The sequence below is a fragment of the Erinaceus europaeus genome, chromosome 10 (genome assembly GCF_950295315.1).
Source record: "Erinaceus europaeus chromosome 10, mEriEur2.1, whole genome shotgun sequence".
Taxonomy (NCBI): domain Eukaryota; kingdom Metazoa; phylum Chordata; class Mammalia; order Eulipotyphla; family Erinaceidae; genus Erinaceus; species Erinaceus europaeus.
The window spans coordinates 99,648,865-99,674,586 of record NC_080171.1 but is presented as its reverse complement, the minus strand read 5'-3'; the positions used below and the strand labels follow the sequence as shown (position 1 = coordinate 99,674,586).

The 25,722-nt window shown below is 49.9% G+C and overlaps 1 protein-coding gene across 1 annotated transcript in view; it reads left to right on the top strand.

Moving 5' to 3' along the window:
• The first annotated feature begins 353 nt into the window (after window positions 1–353).
• NIBAN2 (niban apoptosis regulator 2) overlaps window positions 354–25,722 on the top strand; it is a 78,807-nt gene continuing 53,438 nt past the window's right edge. The window contains exon 1 of the mRNA XM_007528846.3: window positions 354–618. Within this exon, the coding sequence (XP_007528908.1) occupies window positions 564–618 (55 nt within the window). The 5' untranslated portion in view covers window positions 354–563. The remainder of the gene's footprint in view (window positions 619–25,722) is intronic.

Below are 25,722 nucleotides of genomic sequence, written 5' to 3'. Positions count from 1 at the left end.
GGTGGCAGCGGGCGGGGCGACGGGCAGGGCGTCCGGCGGGAGGTGGGGGTTGCGGTTCGGGGACCTGGGGGCCGCAGCAGCGGGGTGCCCTTTCCCAGTCCCCCACGTCCTTCTCGGCATGATTCCCTTTCTTTGAAGGTCTTGGAGGGGAAACCCCCGCCCTGCAGTGCAGCCTCCACTCTCTTGGCTTCGGTCGGTCGGGGTCTGTGCGCGCTCCTCACACGCCTGGCTCCCACCTTCCCTTTGTCTCAGCCTCCCGAGCTGCCCTGGCCCCCGCCCCCGCCCCGCCTTCCCGCCCGGGAGACCTTGGGGCGGGGCCCGAGGGGCTTATGGGCGGGGTCTGAGGGCGGGGCGGGGCCTGCGGGCGGGGCGGGCTGGGAGCTAGGCGGAGGCGGCCGGCGGGACAGAAGCGGCCGGAGTAGCAGCAGCGCCAGCGGGAGCGGAGGCCGTAGCCGGGGCGGCGGGAGCAGGGCGGACCGGGCTCCATGGCGCCAGCGGCGTCCGCCTGAGCGGCGCGGGTAACGGCGTGCAGCGGCCAGATCGGGCCGCGGTTCTTGCCAGCCATGGGGGACGTGCTGTCCACGCACCTGGACGACGCCCGGCGCCAGCACATCGCAGGTGAGCCCGGGCGCCCCTCAGCTCCGGTCTGGCCGGGGAGCCCCGAGCCACGCCCCCGCCCCGGCCCGCTGACTCGAGGGGGACTAGGGTCTCCCGAGAGCCGGGCGGGGGCGCTGAGTGGCCGAGGCACCACATCTGTAGTCTGATCGTGTTCCCTGGACGTCTGGGCGCCCCTTCTCGCCCCAGTGTGAGCTAGCCCTGCCCCCTCCCATACCTCAGCCTCCGCCCCCCCCCCCCCCCCAGTCTACCATCACTTTGCTTCCATCGAGCTATGGGAGGGGTCTCAGTCTTTCCCCCCCCCCCGCAGCGGGTGTCCCCCCTGAGGAGCAGGCCAGCCCTAAAGTTCTGCTGTATCTTAACTTTCTTCCTGAACTGTCCCAGGACCCAGTTGGCCCTGGCCCTGGCCTTGGTACACGTGGCCGAGCTTCCATCGGACCGGCTCATCAAGGCCTGGGACCAACCCTAGACATAGATAGGGTGCATTGGAGCGGGTGGATTAGAACTCCTGTCCTTTGGCCCAGGTTCAGCAGGATGCTCCTGTTGGCAGCCGTGGCCTGGGGGCCGGTCAATGCCAGAGCCTAGCCTCCTCTAACCTCCTCCTTCAGCCAGCCTTGCTCCCATCCTGTCATTGTACAGTGGCCATTTCGCAGAAAGGCCTGGGGAGGCTGAACACCAGGACGGGGTCCCGGCTTCCTTCTCCACCAACCCGGGTGTATAGAGAGACAAGACCTCAGGTTGCTTAAGAAACTTAGTTCAGGGAGTCGGGCGTAGAGCAGAGGGTTAAGCGCACGTGGCACAAAGAGCAAGGACCGGCGTAAGGATCCGGCTTCAAGCTCCTGGCTCCGCACCTGCAGGGGAGTCGCTTCACAAGCGGTAAAGCAGGTCTGCAGGTGTCTGTCTTTCTCTCCCCCTCTCTGCCTTCCCCTCCTGTCTCCATTTCTCTCTGTCCTATCCAACAACAACGACATCAGTAATAACTACAACAGTAAAACAACAAGGGCAACAAAAGGGAATAAAAAATAAAAATAAATATTTAAAAAAAAAAAGAAAGAAACTCAGTTCTGTGGTTTGGTTTGCTTTGCTAAACCTGAGTGAGACTCTGGGCTGCCACCCACCCCTAACCTCTGTCTCCCAATTTTGAAATTGTGGACAAGCCCCCCCAAAGACCTAGCACCTCTGTTCTCTTCTCTTTGAAATGGGATGCATGGCTTTTTCCCTTTCTCTTCCTGAGAAACTTAAGTGAGCAAATTTGTGTAGCTTACTCAGCATGGCACCTGGCACCAGTGCCCAGGGTGTGGATCCATGTGGGGTGAGGGGGCAGCTCGTAGAATAGACAGTTCCCTTTGGCTGGGTTCACTCCTTCCTGTCCAAGGGGCCCAGAACATGATGTCTTCCTATACTTCATGTGTCCTGTAGACTTTGACCAGCTGTGGTCTGCCTACTTGTCCCCGTTGAGAACAGGGACCAGGTATCCCTTAACTCCAGGGGCAAAAAGAGGTGCTGGGGAAGTAGCTGTGGTCCTAGATCTATGCCTGCGTGTCTCCCTCGCCTCCCACTGCCCTCACCCTTTTTGTGCCAGGCCTGGGGCACAGCCAGCATTGTGAGTAAAGGGGTAAAATCTAGTGAATCACACCCTCTGCAGCCGGACCAGCAGGGGGTTAAGTCCTGGCCAGCTTCCTTATGGGACAGGCCTAGAGGAGGAAGGCTGGGGCGGAGTCTTCCTGTCCCTTCCCGGTTGGTGGCAGCCTCCTGGGGCTCTCTAACAGTCTGTCCATTCACTACCTCCTCTTGGGGCCCCTCACTGGCCTGGGTGGAGTGTGCTGCACCTTCTCCTTCAGTGGGTTTTTTTTCCTTTCCCCACACCCTGCACTAGCTCCTCTTCTCACCTCCTGGGCCCCGCCCTCCGCCCTGGCCAGTCCATGGGGGAGGAGACACAGCCCACAAAAGGTGAAGTGTCCTCTCCTGGACAGGGCTGGGTTTGTTTGTGGATACCAGGTTGGGTAAAGTGGGCTGTGCCCACTCCAGCATGCTGGCCTCTCTTTGCAACACTTCAGCACTATTAATAACCCTCTCCAAATGCCAAAGATTCTTGATCTGGGCTCACCTGAGGGGCTTCTGAAACGCAGTGGTAGGAACTTGGAAGGTGGGTAGAGTGGAGCTAGCAAGTCTCCAGCCCCCTCCCATGGAAGCAGGGTGCCTTAGAAGTCTCCACTGTGTGGTCCAGGAGGTGGCATAGTGATAAAGCTTTGGACTCTCAAGAATGAGGTCTCGAGTTCGATCCCCAGCAGCACATGTGCCAGAGTAATGTCTTTCTCTCTCCTCTTATCTTTCTCATAAGTAAATAAAATCTTTAAAAAAAAAAAAAGTAGAAGAAGAAAAAGAAGTCTTCACTGCAGGGGAATGAGGGCAGTGATCCTGCACCCTCACACACCACCCATAGAACAGTGGGCACTACCGAAACAGACTATTAAAATTCTGCAGTCCTCCTGCCTAGGGCCCGTCGCTCTTCCCAGGAGACTTGTGGCTGCCCCTAGAATATTCCTTTGCTCCCAGGACTCTGTACTCTGAGACAGACTGGTGTTCTGTGATTTGGCAGCTCCAGCTCTGAGCTCACCCTGAGCAGGTGAGCAGGTGAATGCCAGGCTGCAAGCCCTGGCGGAGGTCAGGCGCGCTCCTGCCCAGAGTGCTGTTTTGCTGCCACGGAACCTTTTATCCTGGATTCAAAGCCCCTGGCAAGCAGGGGCTTGTCCTCACACCAACGGCCCCTTGGGGCTGGTGGCGAGGTGGTTCCCTCCTACTTCCAGGAGGGAGGAGGCCTGTGTAACCTTAGGCAGCCACTAAGTTAGCTTCTTGGGCCTTGGTTTCCCTCATGCTAAACTGGATTGGGTGAGCTACCCAGAAATTCCCCCCAGCACTCCCAGATTTCCCCCACAAACCTCCATACGTTAAGTGGTTGGGAAAATAGCTCCCCTTAGATTTGGAAGCTTGGGGCTCCTTGATACTGCATGCGCTGGAGTACTGTTCTGACTTCTCTCTCATGTAAAGTTCTCTCTCATTTGTAGTAACTAAAATAAATCTTTTTTTTTTTTAAATATTTATTTATTTCTTCCCTTTTGTAGCCCTTGGTGTTTTATTGTTGTGGTTATTATTGATGTAGTTGTTGTTGGATAGGACAGAGAGAAATGGAGAGAGGAGAGGAAGAGAGAGGGGGAGAGAAAGATAGATACCTGCAGACCTGCTTCACCATTTGTGAAGCGACTCCCCTGCAGGTGGGGAGCCGGGATCCTTCCGCTGGTCCTTGTGCTTTGCGCCATCTGTGCTTAACCTGCTGCGCTGCCACCTGACTCCCTAAAATAAATCTTAAAAAAAAAATCCAGTGCAGCCCAGGAGGTGGCACAGTGGATAAGGTGTTGGATTTGTGGCACAAGGTCCTGAGTTCAATCTCTGTTATCACTTGTGTCAGAGTGATGCTCTGGGTCTCTCCCTCATTAATAATTTTTTAAAATTAATTTAAAAAATCTTCAACTGAGGAGACAGCATAGTAGTTATGTAAAGAAACTTTCATGCTTGATGCTTCATGGTCCTGGATTCCCTGTCACCACCATAAATCAGAGCTAAGTAGCACTGTTTATTTATTTATTTTTTTAAAAATTATTTATTTATTCATGAGAAAAATAGGAGGAGAGAAAGAACCAGACATCACTCTGATATATGTGCTGCTGGGGATCAAACTTGGGACCTCATGCTTGAGAGTCTAGTGCCTTAGCCACTGTGCCACCTCCCGGACCACTGTTTATTTGGCTTATTTTGTTTTGTCTCTGCTTGAGTAGCCTTGATCCCAGGGTGTGCTAGCTGGTGTGATCTCCAGGTGGATGCTGCTTCTCTGAATGCAGCACTCTCCCCACCTCACCCGCAGGGTGTTCAGAACCCCTGGTTATCTTTCCTGGTTGTCTATCTTTTCTGTATTGGTCAGTATATGAGATGGATAGGGGCTATCTACAGAGGGCCCAGAGGGTAGTGAAGGGGTTATCCATGTAACAAAAAGAAGGGTCTAGAATGTGAAGAAGGGTGTGTCTGTCTGTGAGGCCAACCCATCCCTTCCACCTGACCTGGAGGCTAGGGTTGGAAGAATGCAGTGACCAGCTGGCTGATGGCAGCACTGCATGTTGAATTTTTTGCATGTGATCTGAGCCAGGTAAATCTCGGTAGAGCAGGTGAGAGATGAGTTCACCGGGGCTCTAGCTGTGCATGTTGGGAGTAGGGGCTGTGGCATAGTGGGAAACCTTGAGAGGACTTGTCCCTCTAGAATCTAGCCTTTCCTTTGGAAATTTTGTTGACTGGGATAAAATTTGTGGAAGTGGTATGTCCTGCCTGAATCCTGCCATAGAGATTCTTCCCTGAGGGCTGGGGAGCAACTGCTTCTTCCTTCTGCCAGGCTCTCCTTTCCCCCTTGCTAATTCTTTTCTCAAATGCCAGCTTTAATGAAACATAATTCACCTGCCACTTAAAGTGTTCTATTCAGGGGGTCGGGTGGTAGTGCAACGGGTTAAGTGCACGTGGCGCAAAGTGCAAGGACCAGCATAAGGATCCCAGTTCGAGCCCCTGGCTCCCCACCTGCAGGGGGCTGGCTGCATGGGTGGTGAAGCAGGTCTGCAGGTGTCTATCTTTCTCTCCCCTTCTCTGTCTTCTCCTCCTTTCCCCATTTCTCTCTGTCCTATCTAACAATGATGCCATCAATAACAACAACAATAACTACAACAACAATAAAAAAAACAAGGGCAACAAAAGGGAAAATAAATAAATATAAAAATTTTTTAAAAATCTAAAAAGAAGAAGTGTTCCATTCACTTGTTTTTTTGTGTGTATTCACAAAGTTGTGCAACCATCATCACTATTAACTTTAAGACATTTACGTCACTCCTAAAAGAAACTCTTTATCCATAAATGAGTCCTTACTCCTGGTACCTCTGACTAAGCAATCTCTCCCTCCGCTGGTATTTCATTACGTGGCTAACACCACCGAAGAGTGTGAAAGGACAAAAACAAACAAACAAACAAAAAACCCGAAAGCCTCCTCCATTTTTTTTTCTCCCTTCTATTCCACCAAATAGAAAAAAGGAGTCCAGTTTGGTGTAGCACTATTTCTAGACACACATCCCTGAAGACTGAGCACTCTTAATGCTCTTGGGTTATTTCTGGGGCTCCATGCCTGCATGATCCCACCACTCCTAGAAGACTTTTTTTTTTTTTAAACACAGAGTGAGGACAGAAAGAGAGAGTGGGAGAAAAGAGACACCATAGCATGGCTCCATTGCTCACAAAGACAACCCTCCCTCCCTGTTCTCCTGGTGACAGGAGACTCAAACCCAAGTCTTCAAGCACCTGGTCAAGTGTATGTTCTACTGGGTGAGCTATCTCCTATCCTCCACTCTTTGCACTGTGTAGAAAAGGTCCAGTGATGCCTTTCTGTGTTTTGGCTGTTTTTGCTCTGTTTATTCTCCTGTGTCAGGTCACACTGTTTGTCTTTCTCCTTTATTGTTAGGTTGCTTTCTGTGCCTGGTACAGTTATGAATCCAATTCCATATACAGGGACAGGTGGGTGGTGTGTTGTGTTTTGCTAGTAACTTCCTTACTCAGGGTCTTACCAGAGTTACAGTTTCTGAGGCCTTCAGTTAGGACCCACCTGTCACATTGTAATATGCTGGACTCTGAAAGGGCTGTAAACATTTGACAAGCCATCCTGTCAGAACTGAGTATTCATAGTATTTAGCACGTCAGTACTAAGGATGATCTTTTTTTTTTTTTTTTTTTTTTAACCTGAGCACTGTTCAGCTCTGGTTTATGGTGGTATAGGGGATTGAACCTGGGACTTTGGAGCCTCTGGCATGACAATCTCTTTGTATAACCATTATGCTATCTACCCCCACCCAGGATGATCACTTTTTTTCTTTTAATTATTCTTTTTGACAATCAGATATGAGAAAAAGTTGTGTGTGTGCTTCTTTTCTTTTCTTTTTTTTCATGCCACCAGGGCCTCACTGGGGCTTTGTGCCTGCATGATTCCATTGTTCCTCAGACTTTTTGTTTTCAAATAGACAGAATGAAAGACAGAGAGAGAGAGGGAGAGGGAAAAGGAGGGAGAGATAGAGATATATAGAGAAGAGAGATGCCTCAATACTGTATCATCACTCATGAAGCTTTGCTTCCACATGGTGATGGGGGGGTCAGACCCGGGTGCTTGCATCTTGCTCATGATCAAGGGTGTGCTTCACATGTATAACATGTATCACCATCTCCCAGTTCCCTGTATTCTGTTTGTTTACTGAACAAAACAATGTCTTTTTGTAGATTTTTTTTTTTTCCACCAGGGTTATTGCTGAGGCTCAGGGCCTGCATGATGAATTCACCACTTCCAGTGGCCAATTTCCTTTTATTTTGTTTTTGATTATTAGATAAGGCAGAGATAAATTGAAAGGGGAGGGGTAGACAGAGAGAGAGAGAGAGAGACAGAGACAGACCTGCTTCATTGCTCATGAAGCTTCCACTCTGCAGGTGGGATGTGGGACTTCAACCCAGATCCTAGGGCATGGTGATGTGTGCTCAAACAGGCGCACCACTGCATGGCCCCCTTGCAGACTTTTTTTTTTTTTAATATTTTTTATTTTTTTAAACACTTATTTATTGATTCCCTTTTTTATTGTTGTAGTTACTATTATTGTTGTTATTGATGTAGTTGTTGTTGGATAGGACAGAGAGAAATGGAGAGAGGAGGGGAAGACAGAGAGGGGGAGAGGAAGACACCTCCAGACGTGCCTCACCACTTGTGAAGTGACTCCCATGCAGGTGGGGAGCTGGGGGCTCGAACAGGGATCCATAGGCCAGTCCGCGCTTTGCGCCACATGCGCTTAACCCACTGCACTACCGCCTGACTCCCGGAGACTGGTTTTATTTATTTGTTTTTAAGATTTCATTTTTTGAGGGGGTCAGGCGGTAGTGTTGTGGTTAAGCACACATGGCGTGAAGCACAAGGACTGGCATAAGGCTCCCAGTTTGAGCCCCCGGCTCCCCACCTGCAGGGGAGTCGCTTCACGGGTGGTAAAGCAGGTCTGCAGCTGTCTATCTTTCTCTCCCCCTCTCTGTTTTCCCTTCCATTCTCCATTTTTCTCTGTCCTATTAAAAAGATTTCATTTATTGATGAAGGAGAGAACTAGAAAGGGGGGTGCGTGGAGAACACACATCAGGCATCACTCTGGCACCTGTGCTACTGGGGATCAAACCTGAGACTTCATGTTTGAAAGTCTAACAATTTATCCACTGCACCACCTCCTGGACTGTTATTACAAATTGGCTTTAAACACCTTTCCCTCCATGCTGGGAAATGGAAGTCCTGGGAGAGAGGGGATGGAGGTACTCCACATCTCCCCCCACCCACACATGTGGCTTCTAGTCGCCACCTGGACTTTGTGGAGAGGCCAGTCTGGTGGACACTGTGCCCGCCCCGCCTAGGTGCCTGGGCTGCTGCCCTTCCAAGGTCTGGGTCATCCCCTGGGGGTGAGGCGTCTGGGGACTCTGCTCCACTCTTGTGTCTGGTCTTACATAATGAGCTTTTGTTGTCATTGACCCTGCTCTCTCCCTCTGTCCAGCCTCTGCTCCATGCCTGTTTCATTGCCCAGGCCCAGGCTCCCTTCTCGCCCCACCCCTTCGTCCTTCCTACATACACTGCCCAAGAGACCTTTCTGAACCTCAACTGGGCCATGGCCTTTCCTCCTTGCCCTGGAGGAATGAAATTTAAGGCTCAGAATAGCATCACTCACTGCCTCTCCTTCCAGAACCACTTGATTCTTTAGTAGTATTTCCCTTCTGTGTTTATTGTTTTGCATTTGTGGAGACCATGACTCGGTAAGTGTCTGCTTCTTCTGCTAAACAATTCCTAATAAACATCACCCCCAGGTGATTCAAAACCTCCCTGCCAGTATTCCCCGAGGCTGCCTCCATCCAGGAGGACTTTTCTCTGCGTTTCGCCCACTGCTGGGCAGTGACTGGTTTCTGAACTGAATGCTGTTGCTCAGGGCCTGAGTCACTGCATTTGCTTCCTTTCCCTGTCTGATCCGCTTCCCTACTGAGGACACAGTCAGCTTCTTACATTGCTCCCTCTCTGCCTACAGCTTCTGGGGGTGGGGAGGTTCCAACACCTCACAACAGTTTTCCAGGTATATTGGGCTCAGAGTAACTGCTCATGAGCTGGAGAGAGGAACTGATGACGCAGTTAACTCTGGGTTAGTGTATGACCACACAGGCCCAGCTTCCTCTGCAGCTTTGGTCACAGGGACTCGTGGATAAGCCTGAGGATGGTGGCTGATGGACTAGGGAAGGGCTGTGTCTGCCTCTGATCTCTAGTTGGAAGACCAGCTATTGTTTTATTTTTAAATTATCTTTATTCATTGGATGAAGACAGCCAGAAATTGAAAGTGGGGGTGGAGGTAGAGAGAGAGAGAGAGACAGAGAGACACCTGCAGCCCTGCTTTACCACTCGCAGCTTTCCCCCTGCAGGTGGGGACCCGGAGCTCAAACCCAGATCCTTGTGCTTTATAACATGTGCGCTCAACCAGGTGCACCACCACCTGGCTCTGACCAGCTATTGTTTAACTGAGCATATACTATACTTCTTGGGTCCTGCGTTCATTTACTGACTTCTCACCTTCAGAGCACCGGTGTTTGATAAACTGGGGCAGAGCGAGTCAGTAGCAGGCCCCGACTGGGGAGCCCAAGACTTTATTGTTAAAGCCATGCTCCTCTGTGACTTGTGACAGCCACTGGTGCCCAGATGGGGTGAGGGAATAGGGTGGAAAAGGTCTCCCAAAGGGAGGCAGCCTGTGGGGGCAGGGTGCTGGGAAGGGGAGGAGCCAAGTGGGAACAGAGAGGCATGTGTCAGAGGCTCCTGGAGGTGGCACAAATATATCCCTTCTGTGATTAGTCAGCCTGCAATCCCAGGCTCTCTGTGCTTCTTCATGCGGCCCCCTCCTCCGCTGCAGGCGGAACTCATGACTCACTGCTTCCCGGGGCTCCCTCAGCACCATCCTGTGGTCACAGACATTCCTGAGCTGCTTTCCCTCCATCTACTACCCCCCACCCCCAAGCCCATCCACTTCCCTGCCCAAGAAAGGAGGGCTTTCTGGAACCCACGCTGGGCAGAGTTTAAAGGGGAGATACAGGGAGAAGCCTGGGTTTGAGATCCTCTAGGGTGGAGCTGAGCCATTGCCCTGCTGCTGGAAGGAACTTCGGGCCTGAGTCATACAGGCTACAATCTTTTGATCTTACGGATTTTTAAAACTGGAAGAACAGGAAGTGTCCACTTCTTTAGGGCACCTGACTCTACTCCCTGGGAACCAGCCCTGGTTTTATTTTCAAGATATGCTACCTCTGGCTCCTGGGGGTGAAGGGACCTGCTCAATGATACAGTGGCTGGTGAGTTAGAGACCCAGCTTTGCAGAACTCCAAAATGGACTGGTGTTGGGGGGCCAGACGGTCACCCTCTCTGAGGCCCGGTGTCCTTCTTCAAAGAGGAGACTATGCTGGCTTCTCAGGGCATGAGGGTCAGGGGATAGTTCATGTGGTAGGGTATGTGCTTCACCATGTGGGGAGTCCCAAGTTTGAGACCTGGTAGGTACCACAGGGGAGCATCGTGGCTCCCGGGGAAGCCCTAGGAATGGCTGAGCAGACTGTCTTCCTCTGCTGCCTGCCTGGCTGCTGCTGTCTGAAATTTTAAACTTATTTTTCTTTTAAAGATTTTATTTATTAATAGAAAGATAGGAAGAGAGAGAGAAAGAACCAGATATCACTCTGGTACATGTGCTGCTGGGGATCAAACTATGAGCTTCATGTTTGAGAATCCAATACTTTATCCACTGCGCGTGTGCTGCCGGGGATTGAACTTGGGACTGCACACCTGAGAGTCCAATGCTTTATTCACTGCGCCACCTCCCAGACCACCTATCTGAAGTTTTAAGAATGAAAAATGTAGTTCAGGAACAGTGGATGGGCACATATATGAGGCCCTGGCACATCTCTCTCTCTCTCTCTCTCTCTCTCTCTCTGTGCGTGTCTCTTTCTCTTTCTGTGATTACTGCTGGGTGCTGAGAACACAGTAGCTGCTCTAATTGGCACTTCGTTGAGGGCACTGTGCCAGGTATCTCCTCAGGCACCCCCAGTCTCCTGCCGTGTATCCTCGGAAGTTGCTTTGGCGCAGGGTGAGGCACCAGCCTGTGGCCCTGGGCACTGTGATGGCCCTAGGAGTGGCGAGACAGGCCCATAACTCATTCAGCAGTGCCATCCTTTCTTTTTTCTTTTTTTAGCGTTTTTATTATCTTTTTTTAAAAAAATATTTATTTCCTTTTTGTTGCCGTTGTTGTTTTTACTGTTGTTATAGTTATTATTATTGTTGTTGTTATTGATGTTGCCATTGTTGGATAGGACAGAGAGAAATGGAGGGAGTGTTGTTAAAATTTTTGTAGGCTCTTGTTGGCTGGGCTAGCTTCACGGGTGGGTAACAGAGACGCGGAGACAACGGCTGGGCAGGGAAGCTGTATTTCTTTATTCAGGAACAACGATTCATAAACTAAGACAAACTAATGACCAAACAGAACTCTGCTGTCTCTTTGCGGCGGCACAAACACTCTCTCTTACTCTCGAACTCTCCAACTCTCTAACTCTTTCACTCTCGAACTCAGGAACCCAGGAACTCTGCCACTCTGGCACTCTCGAACTCAGGAACTCTCTCCCTGAAACTCTTCTTCTCCAACTCTGACACTCAGGAACTCTGGCGGGGTCCCTAGGGGCGGGGCCAAGCAGCCCGCGAAATTAACTGGACTGATCTAATTCTCTTGGTGGGGGAGAACTAGAACCCAATGTAAAGCATACAACAAGGGAGGAGGGGAAGATAGAGGGGGGAGGAAAAGGTAGACACTTGCAAACCTGCTTCACTACTTGTGAAGTGGCTCCCCTGCAGGTGGGGAGTGGAGGGGCTCGAACCGGGATCCTCACGCCCGTCCTTGAGCTTTGCGCCATGTGCGCTTAACCTGCTGCACTACCACTGACTCACTATCTTTATTTATTTGTTGGATAGAGACAGCCAGAAATTGAGAGGTAAGGGACTGACAGAGGAGAGAGAGATAGAGTGACACCTGCAGCCCTGCTTCACCACTTGTGAAGCTTTCCCCCTGCAGGTGGGGGACTGAGGACTCAAACCTGGGTCCTTGCACATTGTAACATGCACTCAACCAGATGCGCCACACTACCCAGCCAGTGCCATCCTTTCTGTGTCTGGCATCCATGAGGACATGAGCATGAGTGGGCAGAAAGACAAACACCACTTCACCTGTCATGTCCAGAGCTAAACTGGTGGATGTTGACCATTTGCTATGTGGCAGGGTCAATGGCTATGGCTTTTCTCCCACCTGTGACTCCAGGAGCCCACTTGGCTTGTGGGAATTCTCTGTCTCTGGAGACCCATTCCTAGGTCTCTCTCTCTAGGTGGGGTGATGAGTTCTGGCCCCAGATACACTTGGTCAATTCTTTCATTCACTCAGGCAGTAGATATTGAACACCTGCTGTTTGTTTGCCAAGCACTGTGCTAGATGCCAGGGCCATGCTGATGCCGATCTAGTGCTTCCCGTCTGACTGGCTGTCCCTCCACAGGGTGGGCAGGAGCCTCTCAGAGGGGCAGAAGGGGACTGACTTGGTGGTGAGGGAGGACTGGCATAAAGCAGAAGAAACTACAGGGCTGACCTTGGACAAGAGGAAGCTCTGTCTCAAGGTTCCCCTCAAGCATTTTCAGGTATGAGGGGCATGGAGTGAATCTGTTTCAAGGGAGGCACAGAATCAGGGCTTGGGCAGATGCAGGCAGGGAAGGTCACAGTCAGGAGGAGGTAGGTGCATGGTGGGGAGACCTTGGTGATGGTGATGTGTGGTGGGCTGGAAAAGTCAGGTCCCTGCTTGGGATACTGTGGAGGAGACTGAGTCTTGTGAGCTGTTCCATCAAGGCAGCCGGTGGTCCTGAAATCTGTTCCCATTCCACTGCAAACAGGAGACACACTCCCTTCCTGGGCAGCCTCAAGTCTGAGACTCTTTCTTTCTAGTAGTATAATTGGATAGAGGACTGGACCTGGAATCTGAGGATTTGATTTTAATATTTTGGAAATGATGTATTAAGAAGAAGACCAAGGGGGAGGGGGGAAGAGAACCAGACACTCTGGCACATGGGATGATGGAGATTGAACTTGGGACTTCATGCTTGAGAGCCCAATGCTTTATCTAATGTACCACCTTCTAAGTTTTGAGGTTTTGGTTTGAGGTTCTGTTTCAACTATGCCACTGTTAGGCAGGTGCCTTCCGTTCTCTGGTTCTCATCTATTAAGTGGGCATAACTGGTATAGATCTGTTAAGTTATTGAAGGGAATGATGGAGGAGGTGTATAGAGCTCTTTGTTTCAGAGTTTTGACTCCTGTTGTCTGGAGTCTTTGAGAAAAACATTGCCAGGGCACTGGGCACTCACTCCTTGCTCTCAGCATGGGCCAGGGCACCATCCAGGCCCCAGTGGAGGTGTGGGGGCTCCACTAAGAACTGAGTGTCCAAGAAGGTCAGGGGGGAAATGGATTTTGTTTTGCAAAGTGTGAGCCCCACTTTCCCACCCACATATCTGTGACCAAGTCAACTCCAGCTATCCATCTTCCCCGGGCCCGAAGCAGAACAGAGCTGTTGTTGCCCAACCAAGTTTCTTGAGCCAAAATCATCTTTATTTTATTTATTTATTTTTTGCCACTAGGGATTTTGCTAGGGCTTCTAGCCTATATAATTCCACTTCTTCCAGTGGGTTCTTTCTCCTCCTTTTTTTTCTTCCTTCCTTTTTATTTGTTCATTTAATTTATTACTATTATTATTTTTACCAGTACACTGCTTAGCTCTGACTTACGGGGTCCTGGTGATTGAACCTAGGACTTTGGAACCTCAAGCTTGAAAGGTTTTTTTGCATAGACACTATGCTATCTCCTTATCCACCTCCCTTTTTCTTTAAAGAATTTATTTATTTATTTATTCATTTATTCATGTGAGAGAGAGAGAGAGAGAGAGAGAGAGAGAGAGATGGGGAGAAAGAACCAGACATCACTCTGGTCCATGTGCTGCCGGGGATCGAACTTGGGATCTCATAGTTGAGAATCCAATGCTCTATCTACTGCGGCACCTCCCGGACCACTTCCCCCACCTTTACTTTTCACTCTGTTTCTTGACAGGTGTGAGAGAACAGGAGAGACAGATAGAAGGAAACACACCACAGCACCACCTTATCAGTAGTAGAACTTCCCCTGTACAGGTGTGACCCAGGGTTGAGTGCCATTCCTTGCTCATGGCAAAGTGTGCCCTCTACAGAGCAAGCCACCTCCAGGCACCAAGCCAAATTCTAGCTGAGGAGTCATTCAGGCAGGAAACCACTCACTCTCTTGTGCTCCACCCACCCCTGATCCTCCCCACCTTGCAGGAGCCAGTTATGGGTGCAGGGAAGCTAGGAGAAGTGAGAGCCCCAAGGCTGATGTCAGGGGACCTTTATAACTCCTCCATTGCCTGTGGCCTTGCTTTGCCTATCTGTGCAGAGGGACCCCAGCACATCTCCTGTGCCCTCCCAGCTCTGACTTCTTAGGAGCCGTTGTACTCTGGAGTGGGTGAAGGCACAGGGCAGGTCCCCGACACGTATTTATTTCATGATGTCATCTTGCTGAGAAGGGAAGAATTCCTTCTGAAAATTGTCTTAAGCTGGGCCTGGGGGCCATTGTCATAGAACATTTACCAGCCAGGAAGATTTTGTACAGTCCTGTGCTGTGTTACAAAGGTAGTGGACCTTTCTGTTCCCCAAAGTTATGTTGGTATTCAACACTGGGTCAGCCTATCTCAGGGAGTGGTGTGGCCTTGAAGAGGAGCCATAAGGCCATTGGAATGACTGTCCTCCTGGGAGCCTCAGTGGTCAGTCAGATGGGAAGGTGATCTCTGCCTCTAGGGTGATGAAGATCCTTGAGGGGCAATTTTCCCTGTTCCTGGTACTTGGAGGTGGTGGAAGGTGTTTGGTAATTGGCACTGAAGCAGAGCTCTGAGGAACCCTTTCATTGTGTGGTTTGCCCACCCCCACCCCCCACAGGCTTGAGGGGTGACCCAGACACCCTGTAAGGGAATGAGTTTGCACTATTTCACCCTTTTGTTTGTTTGTTTTTGCTTTCTTGTTTGGCTGGCGGGGGGGGGGGGGGGGGGGGGGGCAGGGTAGGGGTGGAGGAGAAGTCCCTGGGGAGGAGTGGGGAAGGATAGAGAACAGATCCTGCACTTGGGGGGGAGCTGGTCGAAGCCCTGGCTCCTGTGGAAGGTGTCCCTGAGTTTTTCTGGGGTAACAGTTACTGTGTCTCCAAGTTTGGAGCTTCCTGGTGGGCAGTGGCAGCTTTTCTTTTTCTGATCCAAACCGTTCTTTCTCCGAGCCAGGAAAGATCTTTTGTCTACATCTAATGAGTACCTACTTCTGTTTAATTATTATTTAATAATCATTTTTATTATTTATTACATGCGATGCTGAGGATCAAACTCAGAACCTCATGCTTGATAATCCACTGCCTTATCCACCGTGCCACTTCCCCACTGCCTTCTTTTAATTATTGAGTAAACTGAGGCCTGGAAAGGGAGAGGACATTGCCAGGGCCTTAGATGCTACAGAACCAGGAGGGGGAACCCAGGGCCCAACCCACCCCAGAGAAGTTCTCTTCTGCCCCCCCACTGCAGTGGACAGCCACAGACAGTTAAGACTAGTCATAGGAGTGATTGTCCTGGGTGGGGCTGTTGAGGGTATAATTTTGAAAGTTGAGTAAACAAACAAGCCCTCTGTGAGAGAAGCCGGCCTGTGTGGCTGTACAGATAGGCCTGTGTCTGAGGAGGCAGCCCAGGTCTGTCCTCACGCAGTGAGATGTTGTGGCTGATTCATAAAACCGTCAAAACCATGCTCCCCACCCACCCTCACTTCCATACTGAAGGCTGATGGGAAAGAGGGAGGTAGGGAGAGGAGCTGGTCCTTCCTTCTAGGGCACAGGGCTGCCCCCATACCCCACGTGACCCCTGCATGCCCTGGACCTTGTGACAGCCCTCAGGGCATAGCTCAGCACAGTCACAGCTATGTGTGGCTGTGGTCAAGAGGCATCTCCTCTCTGTGCCTCAGCTCCCTACTTCTAAAATGGAGGGGTGACCCTGTGGTTTGAGGAGGGGGGCCAGGGTATGGAGTGATTTGAGCCAACTGTTTAAACAGCCAGCCTTTTCTCTCCCCTTGAGCTGAGTGAGGCTGGCTGGGAATCTCAGAAATCTTTCCTTTCTTTGTGGCCTCCAGCGGGGCCTTCTGTCTGGAAGCAGAAGGGAGACTTTCTCAGTGACCTGGAGTAGTGGGCCCACTCCTGAGAGACTCAACTTTCCCTCCCAGCCATGCTGCAGCAGACTGCCACCTCAGCCTTGCTGTTTTCCTTTGGAGATTGAGTCTGAAAGGAGCAGACTCTGGGGCTTGTCCTGGGGGATGGGGTATAGGCAGCTCTATCTGGCCTGTGCCGCCCCCCTCCCCCGTGGGGTCCAGCTGACTTCCTGTGCGATTAAGGGCAGAGGACCCTGGCTGCCCTCTTCTCTGCCTCCTCACAACCCTCCCTTCCCCTCTCTGCAGCCCCATGGCTTCTGAGAGGCTGGTTCTGTGACTGGGAGTCCTATCTAGCTTCTGTTCTGAGCCTCAGTTTCTCCCATGGTTCAGTAAAGGAGTTGTAGAGTCTTAGGAAGGCCCTCTGGGTCAAGTTTTAGATCCTGAAAGGGCCTATAGGACCCCAGCATCTAGGAACACTATCCCTGGGCAGGCCGGCCTTCCTTTCCTTTTTTTTTTTTTTTTCCCTTTTACTAGAGCACTGCTCAACTCTGGCTTATGGTGGTATGGGGGATTGAACCTGGGACTTTGGAACCTCAGGCATGAAAGTCTTTTGCTATGCTACCTCCCCTACCCAGTTCTAATTCTTTCATGATATGAGCCCTACGGGCTCTTGTGAGGACAGAGCTGGACGGCCACTACCTGTATGTCCCTGCACAGTACCTTTGGCTCCTATTTACACCTGAATTTCACCAGTTGTAGAATGGAAATGATGATAGTAGAACACTGGTTTGTAAAAGATAAATTTCAGTAGGGCTTCTTGTCCGTGACCTTCATATAGGCTTACTACAGCATTGCATACAATCAACAACTGTAAAGAACCTTGATTTGTTTAAATTGTTTTAACATAGTCCAGAGAAGTTCCTCAGTAGGTAGAGTGCATGCCCTCCATGCTTGCGACCCTTGAGTTCGAGTCCCAGCACCACACTCGAGCACCAAGGACAGAGAGAGACAGGTGGGACCTCTGTGGGTATTAGAGCAGTGCTTTGACATCTCTATTTCTCTCTCTCTCATAAAAATAGAAAAATATGAGCCACCCCCACGGCTCCCTACCTACAGGGGAGTGACTTCACAGGCAGTGAAGCAGGTCTGCAGATGTCTGTCTTTCCCTCCCCACCTCTGTCTTCCCCTCCTCTCTCCATTTCCCTCTGTCCTATCTAACAATGATAACATCAATAAAAACAACAATAAAAAAACAACAAGGGCAACAAAAGGGAAAGTAAACATAAAACATTTTTAAAAAATATATCTCATAAATTTTTTTTAAAAATCACTAATGAAAATAGACAATAAAAATAATAAAAATAAAAAAGGGAAGGAGCTTAAGGATAAGCACCTTGTAGGAAGCCCTGAGTTCAATCCCTGGTGCCTCATAAAAACATGCATGAATGGCATTGAAAGGTTTGCGTATTGGAGTAGTAGGCAATTTGGAGGGTGGGGCAGAAAAAGGAGGGACCAGAGTCTGACTGGTTGCGACTTCCCCTCTGCTTTTCTGGAAGAAGCAGTTTGCTGCTGCCCCCCCCCCCCCCCCCTTGTGTGAGACCACAGGCCTTAGCCATGCAGCCACACAGGGCTTCCTTCCTCCGCCTTTATTCCTCTGTCTGACTCACTGGTTTTGAGCGCTTTGCTCTTGTTCTTGAGCCTGGAGGGTGAGGTCAAGAGAGGTAGTAGCCCAGGAGTTTGCTTTTGGATGGGCAAGCCCCTCCCCCTGGTTCCTGACCCCCTGAAGCTCTCATGCTGGTTAGTGTGACTAGCTGAGGACAGGACACCTGAGATCTGAGCTCCCTGCGTGTGGGACACAGGGACACCTACTAACCCAGGGTGTAAGGCCCTGCCTAGATAGAGCTTGGGGTTTGGAGGAGAGACATATGGAGCAAAGATAATGTGATAATTGTCAGAAGGCCCACCATTGAGCAGTGCCCTCTGTAAATGGCTGTAACATTCTCTGCCGCCACCGGTGAGGAAATAGACCCTGACTCACCAGAGTCCTCAAAGTAGGTGGGAGAACAGGCCAAGGTTCCCACCACCCTTAGTGCACTCTCTTCCTTGCCAGGAGAATAGACCCGTCTGGTGGCATTCTGTGACAGAAGGAGGGCTCCCACTGCGTGAACTGGTGTCTGAGTTCTAGAATGACAACCATGAGTCCTGAGACCACATTACTGTCATACCAAGCTAAAGTCCTCTCTGTGTGTGTCCCAAGCTCGAAATACAGGACATGGTAGTGCTGTAACTAAAGCACTGAGTCCTTAAAGGTTAGCTGGGCAGTGGTCCCACCATCAGTGGGAACAACAGCAGAAAAGTGAACCTGAAACCCCTGCAGAAACCCACCTGCCATGCCACACGAGAGACAGAATGGGTTAAAAAAGACAAAGGGTTCAATCCCCCACACCACCATAAGCCAGAACTGAGCAGTGGTAATAAATAAATAAATAAATGACATGGGGAGTCTGTCAGTACATACTAATTTAACAATAGACCACAGTAGTACAGATGTAGAGCCCGGGAGGTGGCACAGTGATAGAATTCTAGACTCTCAACTATGAGGTCCTGAGTTCAATCTCTGGCATCACATGTGCCAGAATGATACTCTGGTTCCCTTTCTTTCTTTCTTACATTTTTTTTATTATTTATTTTCCCTTTTGTTGCCCTTTTTGTTTTATTATTGTTGTAGTTATTGTTGTTGTTGATGATGTCCTCGTTGTTGTATAGGACAGAGAAATGGAGAGAGGGGTAGAGAAAGACAGACCTGCTTCACCACTTGTGAAGCGACTCCCTGCAGGTGGGGATCTGGGGGCTCAAAACGGGATCCTCACGCCGGTCCTTGCGCTTTGCACCACATGCGCTTAACCCGCTGCGCTACTGCCCGACCCCCCTCTTTTCTTTCTTTCTCTTTCTTTCTTTCTCTCTTTCTTTCTTTGTTTTTTTTAGAGATTTTATTTATTTATGAGAAAGATAGGAGGAGGGAAAGAAAGAACCAGACATCACTCTGGTACATGTGCTGCCAGGGATTGAACTTGGGACCCTATGATTTAGAGTCCAATGTTTCATCCACTGCGCCACCTCCTGGATCACCTCTGGTTCTCTTTCTCTCCTTGTCTATGTGTTTATTTATTATGAAAAATGATGTACTTTTGAAAGTGCAATATATTGTGTTTCTGCAAGTGAGCATGTTTGTATAGATCAAAAGATGAAAGGAAGCACATAAAAAAGGTGGGGGCCAGGTGAAGGTTCACACAGTAGAACACACAAGTTACTATGTGCAAGGACTAGGTTCAAGCCCCAGGTCCCCACCCACAAGGGGAGGCTTCATGAGTATTGGAGCACTGCTGCAGGTGTGTCTCCTTCCCTCTGTCTCTCTCACCCTTTGTCTTTTCTCCCTTTGTCTCTTTCTTTTTTACCAGAACACTGCAGGGGATTGAACCTGGAACTGCAGAGCCTCAGGCATGAGAGACTGTTTGTATAACCATTATGCTATCTACCCCTGCCCGCTTTGTCTCTTTCTGTCTCTCACCCTCTATATAAAACAAACAACCCAGGTCCATTCTTCTTCTAGCGTTTGCCCTTCTTCCGTAGCCAGTCAACAGCGTCAGGTTGAGCCTGATGTCTGCTTGTTGCTGGCTTTGAAAGTGACTGGGATCCATGTGGATTCAGTCGGCTAGGAAGGATCGTCAGTTTCCCCAATAAATGGGTACTCACGGGATGCACCACGAGAAGGTCGATCCAGTGCATCCCACCCAGGTCCATGAAGGATGATAAATGACATAGTGGGGGTTGTATTGTTAAATGGGAAACTGGGGAATGTTATGCATGTACAAACTATTATATTTACTGTTGAATGTAAAACATTAATTACCCAATAAAAAAACAAACAAAAAAACCCAGGAATAGTGGAGTCATGCAGGCACTGAGTCCCAGTGGTAACCTTGGTGGCAAAAACAAACAAACAACAAGAAAAATTAACATTTTGGGGTGGTGGTGGTGGTAAGATACTAGATTATTTAAATTTTTGTTTCCATTCTTTTTTTCATATGATCCTATTAAAAATGTATTTGAATAGTCCCACTGACTGTATTTGGGAAGGAAATTAGATTCATCTGTCTGGCTTCTGAGCCAGGGAGCTGCCCTGGCCTGAGCCCAGGGAGAGTTTAGGAGGAAGGGAAAGAGCAAGAGTGAGGGAAATCGAGATTCAGCTTGAGCTGGCTCTTAAATGGTAGGATGGGTTTTGGTCTCTGGATTTGGGGTACAGGCAGCAGAAGGAATGTTCTAGCAAGGACTATATAGATAATTACCTGTCTACTGTACGCAGGGAGGAAGGGAGGGTGGGTCACTGAGGGACTGTGGCTAGAGGAAGGGGAGCCTGAGCTCCATCTGGTGCAGCCATGAGTTGTAGGCAAAGAAATCTGTGAGTGGGGTGCCCGTTCTCATCAGCATGTGCTGCTTGGGCTTTATTCATTTAACTTAGTGTTTGATCTTTATATCTCCCCCAACTCCAGTGTCACTACAGGAAATGTTGATTTACAGGTTTTTGTTACTACGAGGGTACATCCACACTTCCCCAGTTAATTTAATCTTTAAGGGATGGCATGATAGCTCATCTGCAGTGTGCCTGCTTTGCCATATGTGCAGTCCACATGCCAGTCTGGTCCCTACTACACTGGAGGGAAGTTTAATGCTGTGGTGTTGTCTTTCCCTCTCTTTCTTTCTTTTTTAAAATTTATTTATTTTCCCTTTTTTTTTTTATTGTTGTTGTAGTTATTATTGTTGTTATTGATGTTGTCCTTGTTGGATAGGACAGAGAGAAATGGAGAGAGGAGGGGAAGACAGAGAGGGGGAGAGAAAGATAGACACCTGTAGACCTGCTTCACTGCCTGTGAAACTCCCCTGCAGGTGAGGAGCCGGGGGCTCAAACTGGGATCCTCATGCCGGTCCTTGCACTTCGTGGCATGTACGCTCTTTCTCTCTTTGTATCTGAAAAAATATCTGTTAGGAGGGGTTAAGGTTAGGAGTAGTGGATTCGTGATGCAGGCACTGAGCCCCAGCAATAACCCTGGAGGCAAATAAATAAATAATCAAAGTATGGGGGCCGGGCAGTAGCACCGAGCCCTTGTGATAAACCTGGAGGCAAAAAAAAAAAAATCAAATTATATATATATATATATATATATTTTGTCTGGTGACCTGCTTCCCCATCTTAAAGTGGGAGTGGCTGCAATCACCTCTGAGAGTCTGTGAGTTCTAGGAGGGGCATACTAGGTGCCTGGCATAGAGCCAGGGCAGAGTGTTCCTCCCTTGGGGGGAAGCTCAAGGCTTCCAGTGCTGCCATCTGGGAGATGGTGCAGCAGATAAAGGTTGGGCTTTCAAACACAAAGTCCAGAGTTCAACCCCTGGCAGTGCGTGTGCCAGAGTGATGCTCTGGTTCTTTCTCATCTCTTTCCTCCTCTCTCATGCTAATAAATAAAAATAAAAGGTAGATAAATAAAGCATTGCCAGTTCTCCACCAAGTGCTGGGGCTCCCTTCTGGGGGAGCCTTCACAGCCTGACTCCAGTGACTAGATGATGTTGACCTGAGAGCTGCTGTGACTTCTTCTTGGCAGCATATGCCAGAGCTCAGGGCTTCATAGCACCTGGAGCTTTCTGACAGCTTCCTCCTCATTGTCTTAACGTGAGCAATATCTAGCCATCAAGGAGAAATTAGAACATTAAGATATGTGCTAGGAAGAAAGTGAATGATTTTAGAAAGTGAATAAGGGGCCAGATGGTTGTGCACCTGCTTGCGCTCACATGTTATGATGTGCAAGGACCTGGGTTCAAGCCCCTGGTCCACACCTGCAGGGGCAAAGTTTTGTGAGTAGTGAAGTAGTGCTGCGGATGTCTGTCTCTGTCTGTCGTGCTGCGCTGTGGAGAAGAGAGAGAGGAGATCCGGAGCGAAGAGGGAACACAAATCTTTATTTGCGCTGGCACCTCAGAGTTGGGTGAGAGAGAAGCAGGTTGGGCCACGTGGAGGTAGCAAAAATGGCCGCCTCATGCAGCAACCTTCCCTGCATCTAATCACCAAAGTGAAGAGCCGGCAAGAGAGCGAGGTGCAAAAGAAGAAGGGCTTTTATGGGAGTAGCTCTCTCGAGAATGGGAAAGGGGAGGAGTAACCATAGCACTCCAGGGTAGGATAATAACTCTCGTGAGAATGGGAAGGGGGAGGAGTAACCAGAGCACTGCAACTATTGCAGGGAATAGACAATGCCCTGAGGGCACAACATGGTGGAACAGGCGCTCCAAGAATGTCCCAACTCTCGCTGGAACTAATAATAGCCTGAGGGGGCAACATGGCAGATGTGATTGCATCTGCACAATTTCCCAGCATCTGTCCTTTTCTTTTTTTTAAATTGTTGTTGTGGTTATTATTATAGTTGTTATTGCTGTCATTGTTATTGGATAGGACAGAGAGAAATGGAGAGAGGAGGGGGAGACAGAGAGGGGGAGAGAAAGACAGACACCTGCAGACCTGCTTCACTGCCTGTGAAGTGACCCTCCTGCAGGTGGGGAGCTGGAGGCTTGAACCGGAATCCTTATACCAGTCCTCATGCTTCGCGCCATATGTGCACTTAACTTGCTGCGCTACCGCCTGACCCCTGTCTCTGTCCTTTTCTATCACCCCCTTCCCTCTCCACTTCTGGCTGTTTCTATCCAATAAATAAAATAAAGATAATAAAAAAATTTAAAGGAAAATGAATAATAAAGCAAATAGCATTAGGAAAAAAAATGACTTTCCAGTATTTTCCTCATGCATCACTGACAGACTGTGAGCATTTGCTTTCACATCTTCCCCTACAGTGAGTGGAGTGACTGCAGGAGTCTCCATTGTGCCCCAGAAGTCTGGATTCTAAGTTGCATTGCCAAATCCTGGTTTCTGGGCACATGGGCTCTGTCTTTCACTGTTGTGACCAGAGCACTGCTGGGCAGCTTAGCCACTCACCCAGATCAGTCCATCCATCTGGCCACTGTTGGAGAGGCTGCTCTTTGCCGGGCTGTGTGTGGACCTGGGAGTGCTGGAGGGTGAGGCAGCGTGGGGTTTTGTTTCTCTAGGACCTTTCTTTTTTGGAAGGGCAGACCCAACAAGGAACCCCAGCCAACGGGTCACTCAGGGAACAGCACTTTGAGGGGTGAGGGCTGGCTGTTGAAGGAGATGTCTTCGTGGGACATACTGGATGAAGAAGAGGGAGAGAGAGACAGAGAGACAGCTTTACAATAGCCCAAAGTTAAGAGAGTGCAGAGAGCATTGTCTCAGAATTGGTGACTGAGCTGTGTGGTTCTTGCTGGCTGGTCTGGCACACAGTGCTGGCCGGTTCCTTTCTTTGTTGGGTTGGAGTCTTCTAGTGGAGGAGGGGTCACAGAAGCAGGTGGGGTGCCCTCCCCAGATGAGAAGGGGAGACCGGAAGACCCAAGCCTTCTGCCTCTCAGTGTGGCACCCTCACCCCAAGCAATGATGGGGGCTGCTCAGCTCCAGTTTCCAAGGCCTTTTTCAGGTGCTGTATCAAGTGACAGAATCTGCTGGAAGAGGAAGCTGAGGATGGAGCTTAGGTGACAGCTTGGTTTGTGTGACTGGGTGGTGAACTTTTCTACTGCTGATGTGTTGACATGGTGACCTTGGGCTGGCCTGGCCAGCTCCAGAGCAGGTCCCACCTGTGCAGGAAGCACTCTATTGCCATGGGAGACCCCAGGTCTGTCCCCAGCCCTGGGCTGACCTTTCCTGGAAACTTCCATTCTCTTTCTGTCTCTGAAGATGCTGGGAGGTTAGATTGGGGCGAGCTGCTGTGCTAAGCAGTGGTGGTGTGTCAGGAAGGAGACAAATGGGGTCTCTGGTCTTGTGGGAGACATGACATGATCACTATTTTTTTTTTTTTTTTTAAACCAGAGCACTGCTCAGCTCTGGCTTATAGTGGTGCAGGGGACTGAACCTGGGACTTTGTAGCCTCAGGCCTGAGAATCTCTTTGAATAACCACTATGCTATCTACCCCTGCCCATCACTATTTTTTTAAAAGAGAGAGAAATCTGCAGCACTGCTTTATTGCTGGTGAAAGTTCCTCCCTGTAAGTAGGGACAGAGGGCTTAAACCCTGGTCCTTGCACAAGGTAACACATGGGCTCAACCACCTGTGCCACCACTGAGCTCAGTAGGTCACTATTTAAGCAAAGTTGTGTTTCTGACCCAAGTTGGGGGAGTCACATCAGAGACAGTGCGATGTAGCTCCCCTGGCTGACAGGTGGAACTTGGCATCAACTTGATGACCCTCCAGTGACTGGCTCCCCCCAGGGTGCCCACATGGCTCTGTGTTGGAAAGGTGCATTATTTTTTTTTCCAGAGGATTGTTCACCTTTGGCATATAGTGATGCTGGGGATTGAACTTGGTCCTCTAGTGCCTCAGGCATGAAAATCTGTTGCATAAACTGCTGTTTCCCCGGCCTGCAGGTACACTTTCTTACATCAGAGAAGGAAGGGGCCAGGGCTTTGACACTCCAGTGAGGTCACCAGGGGCAGTTAGGTGTCTGGACTCAGGGGTCCAGCACTCAATCCTTTAGCACTACCCATTGATGGGGAAACAACAAACTTGTCCCCGCTTGCCCTCAAGGGGAGGCAGACACAGGACTTAGACCTGCTGGCCCAGAGCAGTTTCTCTGTGGCACTCTGACTGGGGTCATGCAGGAATGGGGAAGAAGGAAGGTGAGAGGGGCAGGGCTTTCCAGGGGATTTGCTCTCTACCGCCCACCCTTTTCCTTCTCTGAGTCCAGGGAGACATGCAGCTGGTGACCTAAGGGTGGGGCCGGGCGGGGGCCTCCTCCTGGCTCAGAGGGGCAGGCCTAGGGAGTCTTGTTATTTGAATAAACTTTCCAACTTCTATCTGCATACAAACTCCCAGGCAAGGGTCCCTGGCATCTTAGCCCTGGATTGGGTTTCCTTCTGGCTCAGCAGCAAATGCAGGAGTGGATTTTCATATTGGCTCATTTTCCTCTCCTTCCCTCCCTCCCCCTCCTCCTTTCCCTCTCTCTCTCTCTGACTTTGAGAAGGTAGCGTCATGCTCTGTGCCCCCCACCCCTGTCAATTTCTGTCTGGACTTAGGGAATGGGAGGTAGAGACGGAGAAGGAGAGACATGTGAGTGTGTGTGAGCATGTGTGAGAGATAGGTGGGCAGTGGGGGATCTGGTTCTGAAGCAGTTTGGGAAGAAGTCTGGCTTGCACTCGGTGAAAAGGCTGTTATGTTAGAGGGCATGCAGCTAATGAAATGTGCAGGATTTGTGTCTGTGTTTAGCATTTTTGGATGGAGACAGAGAGATTGAGAGAGGAGGGGGAGGTAGAGAGGGAGAAAGAAAGACATCTGTAGCCCTGCTTCACCAGTTGCAGAACCTTCCCCCTGCAGGTGGAAACCAGGGGCTTGAACCCGGGTCCTTGTGCACTGTAATATGAGCACTTAACCAGGTGCGCCACCACCTGGTCCCTCAAACCAACTTTTCCATTATTATTATTATTATCATCATTATTTTTAGTCGCAGAGAGACAGGAGAGGGAGAGCTTCTCCCCCCAGTGTCTGGAGCACTCCACGTGGTGTTGGGACTCTAAGTCAGGTCAAACGTAGGGC